The sequence below is a fragment of the Carcharhinus amblyrhynchos genome, chromosome 10 (assembly GCF_965287045.1).
Source record: "Carcharhinus amblyrhynchos chromosome 10, sCarAmb.v2.hapA, whole genome shotgun sequence".
Classification (NCBI taxonomy): domain Eukaryota; kingdom Metazoa; phylum Chordata; class Chondrichthyes; order Carcharhiniformes; family Carcharhinidae; genus Carcharhinus; species Carcharhinus amblyrhynchos.
In genome coordinates this window covers 12108142-12127337 of record NC_137333.1, presented here as the reverse complement: position 1 = coordinate 12127337, position 19196 = coordinate 12108142, and the positions used below count along the sequence as shown (strand labels likewise).

Genomic DNA, 19196 nt, shown 5'->3' with positions numbered 1-19196 from the left:
TTTTGCATGCCATTTTTAAAGGGCTCCCAAGTCATCCCAAATTGACAAAACTCCAGGCCAGCTACTCTGATGAGTCCTCATTATTCCTTCCCCTTCAACCCAATTTTATCTGTACCTAAGGTTTACACTGAATCTTTGTATTTTTGTTTTATTTGTTTATTTATTATTGTCACAAGTACATCAACACTGCAATGAAGCTACTGTGAAAATACCCTAGTTGTCATACTTCGGTACCTGTTCAGGTACACTGAGGGAGAATTTAGCATGGCCAATGCACCTAACCAGCACCTCTCTTGGACTGTGGAGAGAAACCGGAGCACCCAGAGGAAATTCATGCAGACACATGGAGCACATGCAGGATCCACCCAAGCCGGGAATTGAACCTGGATCCCTGGCACTGTGGGGCAGCAGTGCTAACTATTGTGCCACCATACCATCCCACAGCTTTCAATTTAATTAATTGCCTTTGAGTGTATGTGTGTATGGAAATAACTTTTTCCAAAAATGTGTTTTGAAAGTCAAAATACATCATGTCAGAGGCAACAACACTTTTCAGTAAGGTTGCAGGTTAGTTGGGATCTTGCCTTTCTGAATGTATATTGACATCTGTTAACAAAGTTATTGATTAGACAAGTACTTCTTAATCTGGCACATAGCAGTTAATGTTATTATTTTACATGGAATGGTTTTCTGCCGGTCAGTTTTTCAATATGTTTTGAACGTAAGTGCTGCATTGGCTTGTTTCCAATCCCCATTATCAAATGCTGCCTTTAATCACAACAACAATGTGCATTTATATAGCACCGTTAAAATTTAAAAAATTCCCATGACATTTTACAGCAATGTAATCAAACAAAAGATGCTAAGCCAAAGAAGGAGGGGTAGCTTTAGTCATAAGAGAGGTACGCTTTGAGGAGAGTCTTAAATTGGAAAAGAGAGGTTTAGGGAAACCAGCTTAGAACATAGGGCCCAGACAGCTGAGGTATTGCCACCAATGGTGGGGGAAAAGGTAGGCGAGTGGCTTCTTGGTCTTTTGGCTAAAATCAAGTGTGGTATCGACATGCTGCACTTGGTTGGAGCCATTGGGTTGCATTTCAGCTTCATTTGAAGCAATTTTTTAAAGCGGCAACTGGGCCTTTGGGCTAAGATGCAAATGAGATCAAGCCTTGGAGGTGGAGCTACACCTACTCCAATCAGCTTGGATCATGTAGGTCAAGCCCAAGACAGGAGGTGAGAGCCCTGTCTTGTCAGCTTGGATCGGGAATGTCCCAACTTGTTGGGATTCTGAATTGGCTTTAGTTTGATTTGATTGGATTGGAATAAAGTTTAAAAAAAGGTAGGTGAGTGGCTTCCACAGGAGGCCATAATTGGAGGAATGCAGGTCTGTTGAAAGACTGGAGAGCTGAAAGGCAGGTATTATGAAGAGATTTAAACAAGAGGGCAAACATTTTAAATTGAAGACATCAAGGCCAGGAGTTATTGCAAGTCAGTGAGCACCGGCATGATGAATTGGTGGGATTGCGTGTTGATGGGATACAGGAAGCAAAGTTTTGCGTAGATAAAAATAAAAATGATCAGAAATGCTCGTCAGCATCGGTTTACAGTCTTGACCCTTTGAGAAGACTGGAAGATATTACTGATAGTCAGCATTCGAAAAGGAATAGAACAAGGAGATGGGGAGATAGATACATACCCACACAAACTCTCTCACACACATAGACACACAAACTCTCTTTCTCCCTCACGCACATACATTTTTTCTCATATACACGCACAAACTATGTCATACACACACACACTCATACACACACATATATACTCTCTCATGCACAAACATTTTCTCATACACACACTCATACACATGCTCTCATACATACACACTCTCTCTTACACACACAAACTCACACACACTCACTCCCTCATGCACACACTCACACATTCTCTCACACACACAATCACTCTCATACACACACACACTCTCACACATACAATCACTCTCACACACACACACACTCTGATACACACAAACAACACAGACACGCTCTCTCACACTCTTTCTCATACATACACAATATATATACACACACTTTCTCATAGACACACTCTCTCTCTCTCTCTCACACACACACACAGACACACACACACACACACACAATGGCCAGCTAAGTGCTGAACTGAGGATTGTTAAATGATGCAAGGTAATAGGAAGTGTAAGGAAAGAAGTCAAAGGTCAATGTAAAACATAAATAATGTATGAATGGCTTAAATGATTGGGTCCTAAGGTAGATAAAAAAGAAATATGGGCTGAAATTTACTGGCCGCTCATGCCAACAAGATTCTCTGGTCCCGCTGCAATGAACGGAGCTTTGGCTGAGTGCCAAATTCTTTGTCCTTGCTGGCAATGAAGGCATGACCATGAATTGGGAAGTCTCCAATGGGCCAAGAGTCAGGTGGATTAAGAAGCAAATCAAAAGCAGGAACACAAGTCATCTGGTCAACACAACACTCCAATAGATAGTACACGCCCCCCTCCTCCACCCTGTCCCCAGCCACAATCACCAACCTGCTGATTCAACGTAGTGCCATAGAACCATAAAATTCCTACCATGTGGAAGGAGGCCATTCAGCCCATCGAGTCCGCATCGATTCTCCAAAAGATGATTTGTGTCTGTTTTTTGCACTGCAAATTATACATTGCAAATTATTATACATCCGTGCACCCAAGAATCTTAAAGGGGATGGTTGTTACACTGCATGGTACATCCCAGATATTTTGCATGGCCAGGCACACTTACACACAGAGGAAATATTGGTGATGGGTAAATGGGACATGGTGTGTGTTAAGATTCCAAGTTCCTGGACAATGAGAAGCTCACCAGGAAAGCATTAGAATAGTTGATTCTAAAAGTTACAAAGGCAGAGATGATGGTTTCAGCAGCTGATCAGCTGAAGCAGAAACAGAGAAATTATGTAGATCAAAGCGGGCATTATCTGTGATTGAAAACTCAACTCAGGGTCAAATATGGCACCAAAGAGACAAACAGATCATTTCAGCCTCGGAGAGTAGCTGAGGTGAGGGTGTTGAATCAACACTGAGGGACTTGGGTTAACAGTGGAGGCCAAAGGCAATAGTTTCCACCTACCCAATGTTTAACTGAAGGAAATGAAAACTCCACGAGGTGTCTCGAATGTTCATATGGAACCTGACACCACGGGCAACATGCAAAATGAATCCAGGAAACATGAGGTGTCAAGCTAACAGTACGGGGCTGAAAGAGAAGCAAATACAAGGGTTTTTTTGACTATGACTTGGTGGGTAACAGTGGAACTCAGTGAGAGCTGCCACATTCAGCTGGACAATGAAACCAAGGAGTTGGAGGATGATGGTGAGCTCAAGTATCTCAGAAAGACAAATTGAGAAGGGCCAACAAGGATATTCCTTTAATATAAAAGCAAAATACTGTGGATGCTGGAATATGAAACAAAAACAGAAAATGCTAGAAAATCTCAACAATCTGACAGCATCTGTGGGGAGAGAATAGAGTCAACATTTCAAGTCTGGATGATTTGATTTGATTTATTATTGTGACATGTACTGGCATAAAGTGATAAGTATTGTTTCTTGCACACTATACAGACAACATATCATTCATCGAGTACATAGGGGAGAAGGAAAGGAAAGTGTGCAATATATAATGTTGCAGTCACAGATAGGTTGTACAGAAAGATCAGCTTAAAATTCAAAAGTCTGATGGCAGCAGGAAAGAAGCTGTTCTTGAGTCGGTTAGGACATGATCTCAGACCCCGATGCAAAAAGGTGGAAGAAAGTATACCCGGGATGCGTGGAGGGGTCCTTGATTACATTGGTTGCTTTGCCGAGGCAGTGGGAAATGTAGACGGAATCAATGAATGGGAGGCTGGTTTGCCTGATGGACTGGGCTTCATTCACAACCACACAGACATGGTGGATGTGGCTTGCGACTTTGATGAGAGTTTGGGGTACAGAGCTGATTCAAGAAACTCAAGCATGGATTCAAGAGAACAATGAGTAGAGACTTGGGAAGCATCAAGGATTTTTGAGCAGAGTTTGGTGCTAGGCCCTTGAAATCTCAGAGCAAAAGTAGAAAGATTTGCACTTATTTAGCATTTTTCACAGCCACAGGACCTCTTAAAGTGCTTTCTAAGTGCTAAAGTGCTTTTTCAAATGTAATGTGGGTAACAGGGTAGTCAGTTCTTTTGCACACACAAGTTCCCACTGGCAATGTGATAATGATGATATAATCAGTTTTATTTTTGAAGTTGCTTGGGGGACAGTAATCAGAACATCCTCTCCATATCAAGATCATCTCATGCCAGAAATAAAGTAGGATTGGTAGTTAGGATTCAAAGATCTTAAATTCAATATTAAGATCAGAGGCTAATTGTAAATAGATTTTATTAACAAGCACATTTTGTTTTTTTTCCACATTCCGGGGGGGATTTTTCTGCCCCGCCCGCCACGGAAATCAGAGTGGGTGAAGGACAAACCTTGCAAAGGTTCATTGACCTCGGGCAGGAACTTCTGTTTTTGGGACGAGTGCGGCCGAAAAACCCCGCCCTCTGTGCCTGAAGATGAATCAGTTCACTTTTCTATCAGAGTTAACGGGTTTTTACAGCCATATGCAATTTTATTTTAATTTACTGATTTCCTCAGACCCGGGTTATTTTTTTACAGCTTCGCGTCGATATAAACAACTCAAAGGGGTGGAAATTGAGCTGAGCGAGGACACAATTCCGAAGACATAAATGGTCAAAATATGATGTAAAATCCTGGGTGACATCCAAAATAACTTCTGTTGACCAAATTCAGAATCACAAAATTGTCACAGTGCTGAAAGAGACCATTTGGCCCATCATGTCTGTACCAGCTCCCCAAATGAACAATTCACCCAGTGTTATTTATTCTCCTGCCTTCTTCCTGTCACCCTGTTTCTTTTCAGATAATTATCAAATTCCCTCTTGAATGCCTCAATTGAATCTGTCTCCACCATGCTCTCAGGCAGTGTTTTCCAGGACCTATCCAATGGCAGTGTGAAGTTGTTTTTCCTCATATCATGACTGTTTAATTTACCAATTTAAATCCCTGTGCTTTTGTTCTCCATCCTGACCTAAGCCGGAACAGTTTCTCCCTATCTATGCTTTCCATGATTTGAACATGGGTGGCACAGTGGCACAATGGTTAGCACAGCACCAGGGACCCAGGTTAGATTCCCAGCTTGGGTCACTGTTCTACATGTTCTCCCCATGTCTGCATGGGTTTCCTCCGGGTGCTCCAGTTTCCTCCCACAGTCTGAAAGACATGCTGATTGCGTGTATTGGTCATGTTAAATTCTCCCTCAGTGTACCCAAACAGGTGCCAGAGTGTGCCAACTAGGGGATTTTCGCAGTAACTTCATTGTAGTTAATGTAAGCCTACTTGTGAGACAAATAAATAAAACTTTAAACACATCCGTCAAACCTCCTCTCAACCTCTTTTGTTCCAAGCAGAGAAGTCTCAACTTCTTTCTGAATGGAATAATTACATGAGGCTTTTGGGGCTAACCCAAGGGGTGCTGACAATCCTGGAAATCTGTCTTTGTGTGTATGTGTGAGTCTTGGAAAACCTGTTCCCTCAAAATAAACCCCCCCCCCCCCCTTCAGACAGGAGGGGAAGAAGAAATCATTCTCTGGCTGGGGTTGGAGAACCAGTGATACAGAGAGTACCAGTGATCCAGAGGGAGCCAGTGATACAGAGGGGGGCCAATGATACAGTGATAGGAGGGAGGCAGCGATACAGAGGGGGGCCAATGATAGAGTGATAAAAAGGGCAGCTGTTACAGAGGGGGGCAGTGATACAGTGATGCAGAGGGAAGCAATGATACAGTGACACTCATGAGAGGGTCTGGACAGTGTAGATAGGGAGAAACTGCTCCAGCTTGTGTCAGGAGGAGGGTGGTGGGAACAGTGATACAGTGATGTGGGGGGAGGGAGGATGTTGTGGGTGGAAGGCAGTGATACAGTGATACAGAGGGGCCAGTGATATAGTGATACAGAGGGGGGCAGCGATACAGTGATGTGGGAAGGGAGGGGGGGCAATGATACAATGATACAGAGGGAGGCAGTGCTACAGTGATTCGGAGGGCAGCAATAATAGTGACTCTCATGAGAGGGTCTGGACAGTGTAGATTGGGAGAAACTGCTCCCGCTTGTGTCAGGGCAAAGGGAGGGGGAAGCAGTCATAGAGTGGGGGGCGGAGTGGGGTATGATATGGGTGGGAGGCAATGATACAGAGGGGGCAGTGACACAGTGATACAGAGGGGGCAGTGATACAGTGAAGAGAAGGGGTTGGGGGTTGTGGGTGGGAGGCAGTGACACAGAGGGCAGTAATGTAGAAAGGATACACAGATCAGGCGGGCCGTTTGAGGCTCATTTAATGGAGAAAGTCGGAGAGAGATGAAAAAGCAACCGCTTCTATAACTCAGCCGAGAAACTACGGGCCAGCTAACCCGGTGCTGTTTGCCCTAATCGAGAGGGAGAGATCTGATCGCCCTATCTCTAGGATGTGTGTGTGTGTGTGTGTGTGTTATCTGGGAATCTGTTAGAACAGCAAAGGCACACTCAAAAAAAATCCTCAAAATACCTATAGAAGAGGAATGTCGAAAATAAACATGAGGGAGGTGTCGAGAAGAAGATCTAGGATAGAGAGACCCGGCAGACAGGGTGAGTTTGGCCAGAATTGTAGAACAGTAAGGTGGAGCTATGCAGCAGTAATTGGAAAGAAGCAAATTGTTTACCTCTGAGCCAGACAAGAAAGCATGAAGTTTATTTGTCAAACAGTAAACAAGGAGAACTTTTTCATAACACATCAGCATTAGTCTGTTATCGGGGACTCTCACTCACTATTCCTACTGCCAATAAAGTTAATATCCCCAGTAAAACGCAGTTGGGGAGAGACTGGACTTTTTGAGTGGGATATTTAGTATTTGCACCATTTGACACAGCGGAGTCCGTCCTCCAACTGTATGGAATGAGCAAGTGGAATTGGTTGAATGATCTGTTCTAAACCTGTCCCCTCCAGCCCTTACAGCTCCTCCCTCTCTCTTTCCCTGTGTGTGTTTCCCAAGTGGAGAGCTCTCTGTGTTGCCAGTGACTGCCCTGGTGCTGAAGTACATTCAGCGATGCTGGGTTCTGGCGTTCCCCTCCTGCTCGTCCTCCTCGCCCTGGGGGACACCTCCGTCCAGGGGCAGACTCCATCTCAGGCACCGGCCAAGGGGCAGCAGCTGCCCAGCGCGGTGTCCACTCCCCTCGGGTTGCCCAAGCCCCCGGACGCCTCCAACTCCAGCGCCGCCGCTTCCCTGAACGGGACGCGGGGCATGAACCGCCCCATGTGCACGCAGCGCACGGAGATTAAGGGCACCTTCAAGTACATCAACACCATCGTCTCCTGCCTGGTCTTCGTGGTGGGCATCATCGGGAACTCGACCCTGCTGAGAATTATCTACAAGAACAAGTTCATGCGGAATGGCCCCAACATCCTGATCGCCAGCCTGGCTCTGGGGGATTTGCTGCATATTATCATTGATATCCCCATCACTGTCTACAAGGTAAGGCACACGGGCAAAGGGGTAGGGGCAAAGGGGGGGGGAGGCTTCTCACCCCTTGTAGGGGAGCCTCAGGAAGACACAAGAGATAGCCACAAAGCCACTGGAGTTATTTATTTATCAATAAACTCTATATCGAAAACTTTTCAATCACTTTGCAAAGCAATTCGTGTTTCAACTTTTACCCTTTGTAAAGCCTGAATGCTAATTTTTTTCTCTATAGCTATGGGGAGTTTTGGGGGGGGGGGGAACTCTCGTCGCGAGGAGACACTGGGGATGTGTCTTCACATTTCCAACACAGTTCCAGCTTTTTGAGATCAAATCCGTTCATGTCACCGCTACCCTCACTCCCCACCACAGCGAATTATTAGACTCAAAATACAAAACTGTTATCTCAGCTGCAACTTGACTCGATCTACTAACCCAGTTGGGATATGCGCGGAGCTCTCAACATTACTCGCAACAAGTTAAAATCGCAGAATTGTTGCGGTGGCCATTCGCCCCATCTTGTCTGCACCGGCTCTCCAAACCAGCATTGCGATTTAGTGTCATTCCCCTATCACCCCCACTCCTATACATTGTTTCTATTCAAGTAATCATCTAATGTCCTCTTGAATGCCTGGATTGAATGTGCCTCCACCACACTCCCAGGCAGCACATTCCAAACCCTAACCACTCTCTATGTGAAACGTTTGTTTTCTCACATTTGCTTCTTTTGCACATCATTTTAAATTTGTGCGCTCTCACTCTTGATTGTTAAAGTTTATTTATCAGTGTCATAAGTAGGCTTACATTAACACTGCAATCAAGTTACTGTGAAAATCTCCCAGTTGCCACACTCGGGTGCCTGTTCATATACACTGAGGGAGAATTTAGCACAGCCAATGCACCTAACCAGCATGTCTTTTGGACTGTGAGAGGAAACCAGAGCACCAGGAGGAAACCCATGCAGACACATGAAGAATGTGCAGACTCCACACAGAGACCCAAGCTGGGATTTGAACCTGGATTTCCTGGTGCTGTGAGACAGCTGTGCTAACCACTGTGCCACCGTGTTGTCCTTATCCAAGCGGGAATAGTTTCTCCCTATCTACTCTGCCCATCCTCCCTCATGATTTTGAACATCTCTATCTAATCTCCTCTTCATCTTCTTCCCTCCGAGGAGAACAGTCCTAACCTCTCCAACCTATCCTCATAACTGAACTTTCTCATCCCTGGAACTGTTCGTATGAATCTCTTGCATTGATATAGTGCCTTGAACATAGTAATACTGAGAAGGTGAGATTTCCCTGGAAAACCATCCCACCTCCTTGGGATTTTCACCTAGATGGATTAATAACTCCAGTCCCGGGTATAAACAAATGCCCGCCACCTCTCTTGTTGGGTCTGGTGGGTGACGTATACAAGAATCTTTTTAATAGCCATTGCCCCCTTTCCTCATTAGAAAAAATGTGTAAAAATGCAACAAATTTTGCCATCAAACTCATGACAAGGCTGATGGCACACACTGTTATTTATGTAAAAATGGTCCAGGCCAGATGGGTAGTAATGGAGGATATTGCTGTCCAAGATGTGTGGCTCTGCTGTTAACCTTGCGAAAGGGGTGCCTCACTGTCTGATTTACCACTCAAATGCATTGAAGACTGTAAAGTGTCTGCTTTTGTGAGGAGCTAGAAACCAAATCAGCCACAGGAGGTTACGTTGCCTCTTCCACTCTAAACGAATCCTTTTAATGTGATGTGTTAATTATTACATGTTAACTTCTCAGGCAGCTAAAATGAACTATTACAAGTGTTCAGTCTTATTCCATCAGGTTTTAATTGTCATCTGAGATTTTTAAAATGTGAACATTTGATTTTTTGCTTTACCTTTCCTTTCCGCCTTTTTCTCTCCCTCTTAATCCAATCTTTCTTTCCCTCTTTTGATTTCTGCTCTGGTACCTGAACTGACATTGAGTTTACCTGGTTTGAACTGCACCTCCTTCCAGCTCTTCTGCCGTTTATGTTACAATCTGTTTGGTACAGGAGATGCACAATTGCTTGACCCATTCATTCAGGTCCCCCCCCCCCCCCCCCCCCCGCAACCCTCCCCTCCAGATACCTTTCTGTTTTGCTCGTTGTCTCATTTCCAGCTCACTTTCAGCAACTTGCCTTCCAAGAACAAAAATTGAGTTAGCTCAACATGCCAAATGTGTAGCAGATGCCATTCAATGACCTGATACAGGAAAACCAGGGCCAATATGGTGAATTGCTCACTCTGCGAGCCAGTGCAGACACAGTGGGCTGAAAGATCTTATTCTGCAGTGTAATAGTTCTGTGATACGTGCTTGCAGAGTTCTTCCACATTGGCAAAATTCGAATCACTGTCCACCGCTGTCCTATATCTCAAGTGTTGTCAGCAGCATTTTATGTTCTATTGCTAAAAATATCATATCAGTGTGTTTGTATAATTTCATCCTGAAACATTGATTTGTGCGTGCAGTCTTTGTTTGCATGCTAGTTTCCTCTTTGTTAGAAAATGCGGCAATCTCTTTGTATTATTAATGACAAGTGGCAAAGGAGATGATAGATACATGTAACTTTTAATCAATCTGACATAGTGTGCACTAAAGCCTGTGCTTTAGTGATGTTAATCATGATTGATCTTTAACATTTAAGTATTAGTGTCACAAGTAGGCTTATATTTACACTGCAATGAAATTACTGTGAAAATCCCCTAGTCGTCACATTCCAGCGCCTGTTTGGAATGTGAGGGAGAACTTAGCATGGCCAATGCATTGGACCAACATGTCTTTCAGACTGCAGGATGAAATTTAAGCATCCTAAGGAAACCCACACAGACAGAGGGAGAATGTGCAAACTCCACACAGACCTTGACCCAAGCCAGGAATCAAACTCGGGTCCCTAGACCTGTGAGGCAGCAGCGGTAACCATCGTGCCACCGTGCTGTCCACAGATGCCGATAGACAGAGAATTAGTTTAACAGGGGCTCCTTCCAAATGTACTTTTCTTTTGTGTAATTTGTTTAACACCTGCGCAATGTATTTTTCTATTTCCGTACCTCCCTTTTTCATGCATAAAGCAGATATTTAATCAGCATAAATATCTCACTGTGACATGTGCAAATTTTTATTTGGAACAGCTGAATGGAAATTGTGAAAACCCTGGTTGATCCATCAGGACATTTGCAAGTGCATGGTCACTAATGTAGAGAGTCAGAAGGAAACGCACACTGTTTCATTATCACTGAATAATGCACATCAAGCCTCTCAACTCAATCACAATGGAAAGCATTCCTGCTTTAATCTTAATCTGTACAAGGTTTATCAGATTTTATTCACCACAATCTATGATAAGAGATGCCTCCGCATTTCCATTCTACTAGTTCTTTTCAATGAGACATGTATTTGTACTGTATATGCACGTTTCACTTGAGTGTGAAAGTGCTTCATCCTAAACATTAGATATTGTCGGAAGTGACAACACGTTAGTAGTTTGCATTATGAATATATTGAATATTTTAAATGTACATATACTTAGTTAGCATATGTAATGATAATTAACAGGAAATTCTAGCTTTTTTCTGATGCAAAAGTTAACATTTCCTCATATTACAAAACGCTAGTTCATTTTTGTAGTTGGTGGGAAATTCTCACATATTACTTACACTTCTGCAGTGGGAAGTGCTGACTAGTTACTAGTTATTGTTCTTCTAACTATTCCTTCATGATATCAATATAGATTTGTATTTCTTGTCTCTTCTGGGATGTTTACTCCATCCCAAGAGCTACAGCAATTATTGACCAATTACTGACCAAATTGAGTTCCGCTACTTCTTGCAAAGTGTTCCAAAGCATGTACGCATACAATTCCTGCCAGTGCAATTGGAACACACTTGCAGTGGCATAATTAAGGACTCCATGCACTGCGGACATACTCTCTTCCACCCTCTTCTATCGGGAAAAAGATACAAATGTCTGAGGACACATGCCAACCAACTCAAGAACAGCTTCTTCCCTGCTGCCATCAGACTTTTGATTGGATCTACCTTGCATTAAGCTGATCTTTCTCTACACCCTAGCTATGACTGGAACACTGCATTCCGCGTCCTCCTTTCCTTCTGTATGAACAGTATGCTTTGTTTGTATACTGTGCAAGAAACAATACTGTTCATTGTATACTAATATATGTGACAACAATAAATCAAATCAAAGTTATCTCTCTTCCCTGCCATCACCAATTTGTTGATGTTTACTATTAAATGGTTTTACATATCAATAACATTATCGGTCACTCCTGGATGAAAAATCTTAAAAGCAGCATAGTACATCACCCTAGTCAATATTTATTGATCTATACCGTTAACATGGAGAACACGCAAAATACTTCACAGATGCACTTATAAAGAATGCCAAGTCTCAGAAAGAGAGATTTGAAAAGAGAAGCACAAGTTTAGTAAATAAGTTTGTTTTCAATGAACTCTTAAGGGAGCAGAAAAGGATGAAGAAGTTGATAGGTAAATGAAGGGAATTTCAAAGAATGGTGCATAATCAGAGTAAAGGACAATTTCTTGGCGAAGCTTGTAGCATAGCAGGAGGTTAGAGAGATAGAAAGGACCAAGCTTGTGGTGGGATTTAAAATTAAGAATGAAAATTTTAAGTCTGATTTGTTGCAGGGCTCAGGAGTCAGTATAATTCAGGGAGGGCTGTGATGCTGGACAAGTGAACTTGCTGGAGAATGAAATAGAGGCAACAAAGCTTTGGATATACTGAAGGCTTGGAATCATGGAGTACCTACAGTGCAGAAGGAAATCATTTGGGCCATCAAATCTGCACCAACAACAATTCCACTCAGGCCCAATCCCTGTAACCCCACCTATTTACACTGCTAATTCCCCCTGACACTAAGGGGCAATTTAACATGGTCAATCCATTTGACTTGCAAATCTGTGGAAGGAAACTGAAGAACCCGGAGAAAATCCACGCAGACATAGGGAGAATGTGCAGATGCCACACAGACAGTCACCCAAGGCTAGAATTGACCGAGGTCCCTGGCACTGTGAGGCACAATGCTAACCACTATGCCTCCATGCCACTTTGTCTATAAAGGCAATAGTTAAAACTGGAGATGACAAATGCAAGGAAAGAGATCTCTGCAATAGCTTGGCTGAAATTGGCATGAGTGAGATTGGGGAATAGTAGGGAGATAGAATGTGTGGCCTTGTGAAATTTCAGATGAAGATTAAGTGGAAGCTGACCTTGTAGGAATCTCGTTCAGGAAGAATGACAGAATCAGTCTCATTGAGTTGAACAACAAAGGAGATGTTTGGAGAATGATGATGGACAATAAGGTTGTCAAAAGTTGCAGTGAACTCAAAGAGGATGAGGAGGATTAATACTTCATCATATCTGGGACATAATCACAGATTGCATTGTTTGCAATCTGGTTATGACCATTTTGGTGTGGTGGCAGTGGTAGAAAACTAAATAGAGGGGTTTAATCAGAGAGCTGTAGGGGAGATGGACACAGATCTGGTTGGTAAAAATATCTTCAAGACTCTGGAGAGAAAAGGAACCTTGGAGGTGAGATAATAGTTTTATAGGGCAAAACTGTAGAAAGTGAACCTCTCTGAGGTGGGTTTGTTCATGCATTTGATGGGGAGGGAGACACGTCTAAGGAAAGGGAACAATCTCTAATGCCAGCTGTTGTAATGCACTGGAGGGAAGCGAGGCGGTGAAGAGTTAAATGGAAATGAGGGAGTTCTTGTGGTGAGATGAGCTTGGGGAGGGCATGGAAGAAAATTGGAAGGAAAGATTAATAAGTGTTCCATAATCACTGCCTACCCAAATTGACTCCTGTTCAGCAATGATGAAACTCTTCTTTTCAAAAAAGCAACCAGTTGAAATTCTGAATGAATTCCTGGGTGTGTTGCCTTTCAGTTTAGTCTTGGCTTCACTATCACCCAGCAGCTGTACAGGCAGAGATGCTGGCTGCTTGTTTCCTTGCATGAAGGAGGCAGGAACCTGATAAATGAGCTGATTGTAAAAAGATAATGTAGCTTTCAATAGAAAAAGGACTTACTTTTGAAAGGCAACTTTTGTAACAACTGGACACCTCAAAGCACTTCACAGCTAGGAAAGTATTTTTTGAAGTGTAATCACTGCCATACTGTCGGAAAGCAGCAGCCAATTTACACACAGCAAGCTCCGATGAAGAGCACTGTGGTAGCGAACAGACAACAGATGATCACTGATGGATAAATATTGGCCTGGACACCAGGGATAATTCTCCCTTTACTCTTTCAGAATAGGGCCGTAGGATCATTACCGTACACCCAAGCCTAAAATATATTTATTAGTGTCACAAGTAGGCTTACGTTAACACTGCAATGAAGTTACTGTGAATATCCCCTATTCGCCACAGTCTGGTGCCTGTTCAGATACCCTGAGGGAGAATTTAGCATGACCAGCACGTCTTTCGGACTGTAGGAGGAAATCAAAGCAGCTGGACGAAACTCACGCAGACACACAGAGAACATGCAAACTCTGCATGGACGGTGACCTAAGCCAGGAATCAAATCCCTGTCCCTGGCGCTGTAAGGCAGCATTCCTAACCACTGTGCCACTGTGCCATCCACAGATGCATGCAGACAGAGACTTAGTTTAACATTTCATCTGAAGGATGACACCTCCAACAATGTAGCATTCCCTGAGTGCAGCACTGGAGTGTCAACTTTAATTTTTCAGCTTTAGCCCAGGAGCGGAGTTTAGGAGCAAGAGTGTGATCAGCTGAGCCACAGCTGACACACAGGGCATTTTTAATGCAACAATTAGAATACCATTACATTTCCAACAATGGATAGTAGCCCCAGTTTCATTGTACAAAGTTCTGAAATTTGACAATTCATTGCACAAAACTATTAAACAAACTATGATAGCAATTATCCAACAAGGGGAAGCGATGGCTAGCAATATTATCACTAGACTATTAATCCAGAATCTCAGTTAATGTATTGGGGGGCCGCTTTCGAATCCTGCCATGACAGATGGTGGAATTTGAATTCAATAAAAAAATTCTGAAATTGAGATGACCATGTAACCATTGCTGATTGCCAGGAAAAAAGACCTATTCTCAACCAAATAAAAACAATGCTTTCCTAAACTTGTGCAGTCTACAGAAAATATTAAGCTAAGAAGTAAGTTGCTAAACTTCTATTCAGCTCTGATGGACTTGAAAGCCACTGTGATATTTTATTTTTGTAATTTGCATGGACATTGGGAAAATATTACCCAGTAACATATTACCAAGTATCTCGTCTCTCTGGGAAAGAGAATGTATACTCAATTAAGTCAGAGCATATATAGTAAATAAAAAAAAACCTTTGGAGGCATTGGGCATGAGTCACTTGTCAGTGAGTTAAGTTTTGTTATGCTAGATGTGGCTATGAATGCATCAACCGTAGAAAAAACAATATACAGTAGCCAAATCACATTTGGTTTTGTCTGAGCTACTTATGATCATGGTCTAAGAGTGAAGTAAGTCTGCCAGAGCTGTGAACTAAAATCCTAGAATGCATGTGTAAAGACCTCATTCTGCCTTAATGTGCAGTAGGTTCACTTTATAACCACCCCTTAGGCCAGTAAACTGTGAGCCAATACTGGAGATAATGATTGCAGCCAGTATACATGAGCCACATATACACACATATGTACAGCGTTCTGTTTCTCTGAAAAGTTGTGCATGAGGTGCCACACATGATGTGCATCATGTATGTTGTGATTGCATGTATTTCAAAAGCAACAGGAAGCCCAAGTGCTAAATTGACCGTGACGAGTGTAGTCTGGCAAGAATAGCGAGAATGTTTCAGGGTTGATTAACATGCTCATTCGCATCAGCCGTTATTTCAAACCAGTGATTTGATCAAGAAGGTGAGATAAAATCATAAACCGCTAGACAAAGCTTGAGCAGTTTTGTTCCAGTATTCAACATTGGAAGTTGAATCTCCATCTTAAATTTATTCCGTAACATCAGGGGCTTTTTTCTTATGATAGCATAATGCTGTCTTTAATACTGCCAGGGGCGGCACAGTGGTTAGCACTGCTGCCTCACAGCATCAGGGATCTGGGTTCGATTCCCAGCTTGGGTCATTGTCTGTGCAGAGTCTGCACATTCTCCTTGTGTCTGGGTGGGTTTCCTCCCACAGTTTGAAAGACGTGCTGGTTAGATGCATTCACCTGAACAAGTGCCAGAGTGTGGCGACCAGGGGAATTTCACAGAAATTGCAGTGTTAATGTATGCTTTGCTTGTGACTAATAAATAAACTTTAATGTCCTTTTGTGTAATTTGTTTATCACCTGCATGTATTTGTATTTATCGATTACCACAAAAGGAGGATGTGATTGAAATTGTTTAGAAATTTTGACGATCACAAAGTTGATGGTTCATATGGCAGACTTAAATGTATTAATACAGCACGCGGTTCAAAATGAGTAGATTATATTTGATATTTAACAGAGTAGAAGGATTTATCTATATAGTATCATTATTATTAAAATCGCACTTGATGTTAATATTGGACAAGTCAGATCTCAAAGTGAAATCTGACTTGATAGATCCTAACTTTTTCTTTAGAAATTGTACGGGAAGTTACTGAACAAATTCACAGGAGAATGCTGATGAACTTTTAATGTGCAGAATAAAATGAGAGCGATTCAATATTTTACACGTTGAATTTGCGTAAAAACTGGAGTAAATCACGCTGTTTTTCTCAGTGGGGGTTTCAAAATGAATCTCCCATACTCTGTGCACTGCAGTGTGCGCAAGTGTGAATCACTCCAGAAATCCGGGTGGGGGGCATTTTCCCACCCAAGAGGCCGGAAGCATAGTGCTGAGCTTGCCACTGCATATGTGCGATCTGTCAGCACTGAGATCAATGCATACGCAGTCTGCCAGACCCCCAGATTGCTGGCCAGCTCAATCATGGGCCAGCCCCACCATCCCGTCAACGCCAGCCCTCTTATCCCCCTGACAGCCTAATCGCTGGTCTCGTGGACATGACTGGGCCAGCCCTGACTCCCCCTCCATCCAGGCCTGCTTTGAACTCACGCCCTCACCATCCCCTGATCCCCCCTGCCCCCGCTCCCCCCCACCCCCACTGACAGTCCCAACTCCACCCCCCGACAGTGCCGACCCCTCCCGCAGACAACCTCCTTCATCACCCCAATGGTCAGACCCGATCGCTGGCCTCCTCCCCACCTCCCCAGCCGATCTCGACTGCAGATTGGCGGCGGGACCCCCCCACTATCCCCACAGATCACACCCCTGCAGGCCCTGCCATGCCCGTCAGACCCCATGCTCCCCGATCAGCCCCCAATTCAGCCCCGCCCCATTGGCACTGCCCCATGCCTGTGGGCAATGCCACGTTGCCCCCTGGGCATTGGCACTTTGCCCATTGGGCAGTGTCAGGTGGCCCAGGCTGGCATTGCCAAGGTGGCAATGCCCAGTGGGCACCCCTTCAGTGCTCAACACAGTGCGGGGAGCGCGATTGCACCCCGCCCCCTCACCTTCACTTCAGCAGGGCCGGGCCACCTGTTCCCCGTCAGTGGGGAGCTATAGTAAAACCTGCTGGCGTGAAATACTCCTGGCAGGAAATTGGAGGGATGGAGAGGCTAGCAGGCCCAGAGATTTTAATCCTGGGCCCACTAATGATATTTAAATTATTTTGAAAATTAGCTGAAAATAGAACGCAGTTCTGTGTCGGAAATCGGCACGGAGCTGGCGGCATTGGAAATCCGGTATGGAGAGATGTGCTCAAGCCCAGATGTCCAATGCAAATTGCGCAATTCGGTCCCCTCTAGAGTCTTCTGGCCCGCTGAACTAAAAATGCAGCACAGCAGGCTGGAAGAATCCCAATGTTAACGAAAACAATAAAAGTGAATTATATTCCACATACAAAATTGTTGCACAGATCTCAATTCAAACATCACCTCAAGTTTAGACTATTCTCATACCCCCAGCAATAACTTTACAAACAGATAAATCAGTGAAGAGTTACCGCCAGCTTGACACATAAAGGCTTCTCGCTTGTGAACGGCGCAGTTGTTGACGACTTTCTTCCGGTGAATTCCTGAGCATTCGCTCAATGCTTTTTACCCAACTCATCTCTCTCTCCGAGACCCCCAACAACTGCACCCTAAACTCTGCCTTGCGTCAAAACTTCTGCTAAACTGTTTACTGAGTCCTATAATTGAATATTCAGGGAACTACCCAACCCAGTAACCTTTGGAATGCTTTCTTCTTAGAGAGCTCTAAACACCCACTTACACTCTCAAACACACACTGAACTCTCTCCTCTATCTTTGCCCAGTCTGACCCTGGACCACTGACACCAGATAACTGGAAATTTTTATCTACTTCGTGTTTTTCTCCTCAGAATTCCTAAACTTTTAAACCCGTCTCTTTAACTTCAGAGGTCATAAAATCTCAGTAAAAATGTATATATACAAATAAACCTAAAGGCCTGGACCTTTAGTTAGGAATCTATCCAGAATCCCAGGCACAAAGACTCACAAGCAATCCAAATTGAAACCAGTTTACCTTTCCTAACAGACAAATATGTATATTTTCAGCTTTAAAAAATTACTTTGTTCATAATAACATATATTACATAATATAGATAGATGAATGGATAGACAGATACATAGATAGGTAGATAGGTAAATAGATAGATAGATAGATAGACAGACAGACAGACAGACAGATAGATAGACAGGCGAACAGACAGACCAACTGACTGATGAATGGATGGGTGGATGGACTGACTGACATATCACAGAAGCACAGAATTTATATAGCTCAGAAAGCTGCCATTCAGCCCATCGTATCTGCACTTATGCACTCGTTTCTGCATAACCAATTTACTTAGTTCCTTTCTCCTGTCTTCTCCCTGTTACCCTGTATACTGATCCATTTTAAACAACAATCTATAAACCTTGTGAGTTTACCCTATCTCCACCACAGTCAGGCAGTGTATTCCAGGACTTAGCCACTCGACGCATGAAGGAGTTTTCCCTCCCATCTCTTCTCTTTCTTTTACAAGTTGCCTTAAGCCTGTGCCCTCTCGTTCTTGATGCTTTCATAAGTGGGTACAGGTTGGCCCTATCTACTCTGTCCAGGCCTCTCATGATTCAGTATTGCTCTATCAATGAAGCATATACCAAATTGATAAGGTGTATTTGATGGAATACATCATCTTAGCATTAAAATAACTTAGTCCATGCAACTTTCCATTCACCACTTTCCATTCATCATGTTTTATAGTCCCACACTGGATAAAAGGAAGGAACATGAAGTTAAAGCTGGTGCAGTAATGATACCTTATGTGTGTCCCGTGTTCAAGCATGACCAGATTTACTGTTTACTGATTGTAACAGTAGCATTAAGTGGTGAAACACCAATGTTGTATTGTGTATTTTTTTACATTATGATAACTGGTGGCCCAGTTTGAACAAGCTGGATTCCTTCTATATTGTCAAACTGACCAGGATGGCATGGTGACACAGTGGCTAGCATTCCTGCC

At 43.4% G+C, this 19196-nt stretch overlaps 1 protein-coding gene across 1 annotated transcript in view; it reads left to right on the top strand.

Moving 5' to 3' along the window:
• The first annotated feature begins 7104 nt into the window (after positions 1-7104).
• Positions 7105-19196, top strand: part of LOC145349539 (endothelin receptor type B-like) — a 47009-nt gene continuing 34917 nt past the window's right edge. The window contains exon 1 of the mRNA XM_080198131.1: positions 7105-7622. Within this exon, the coding sequence (XP_080054257.1) occupies positions 7197-7622 (426 nt within the window). The 5' untranslated portion in view covers positions 7105-7196. The remainder of the gene's footprint in view (positions 7623-19196) is intronic.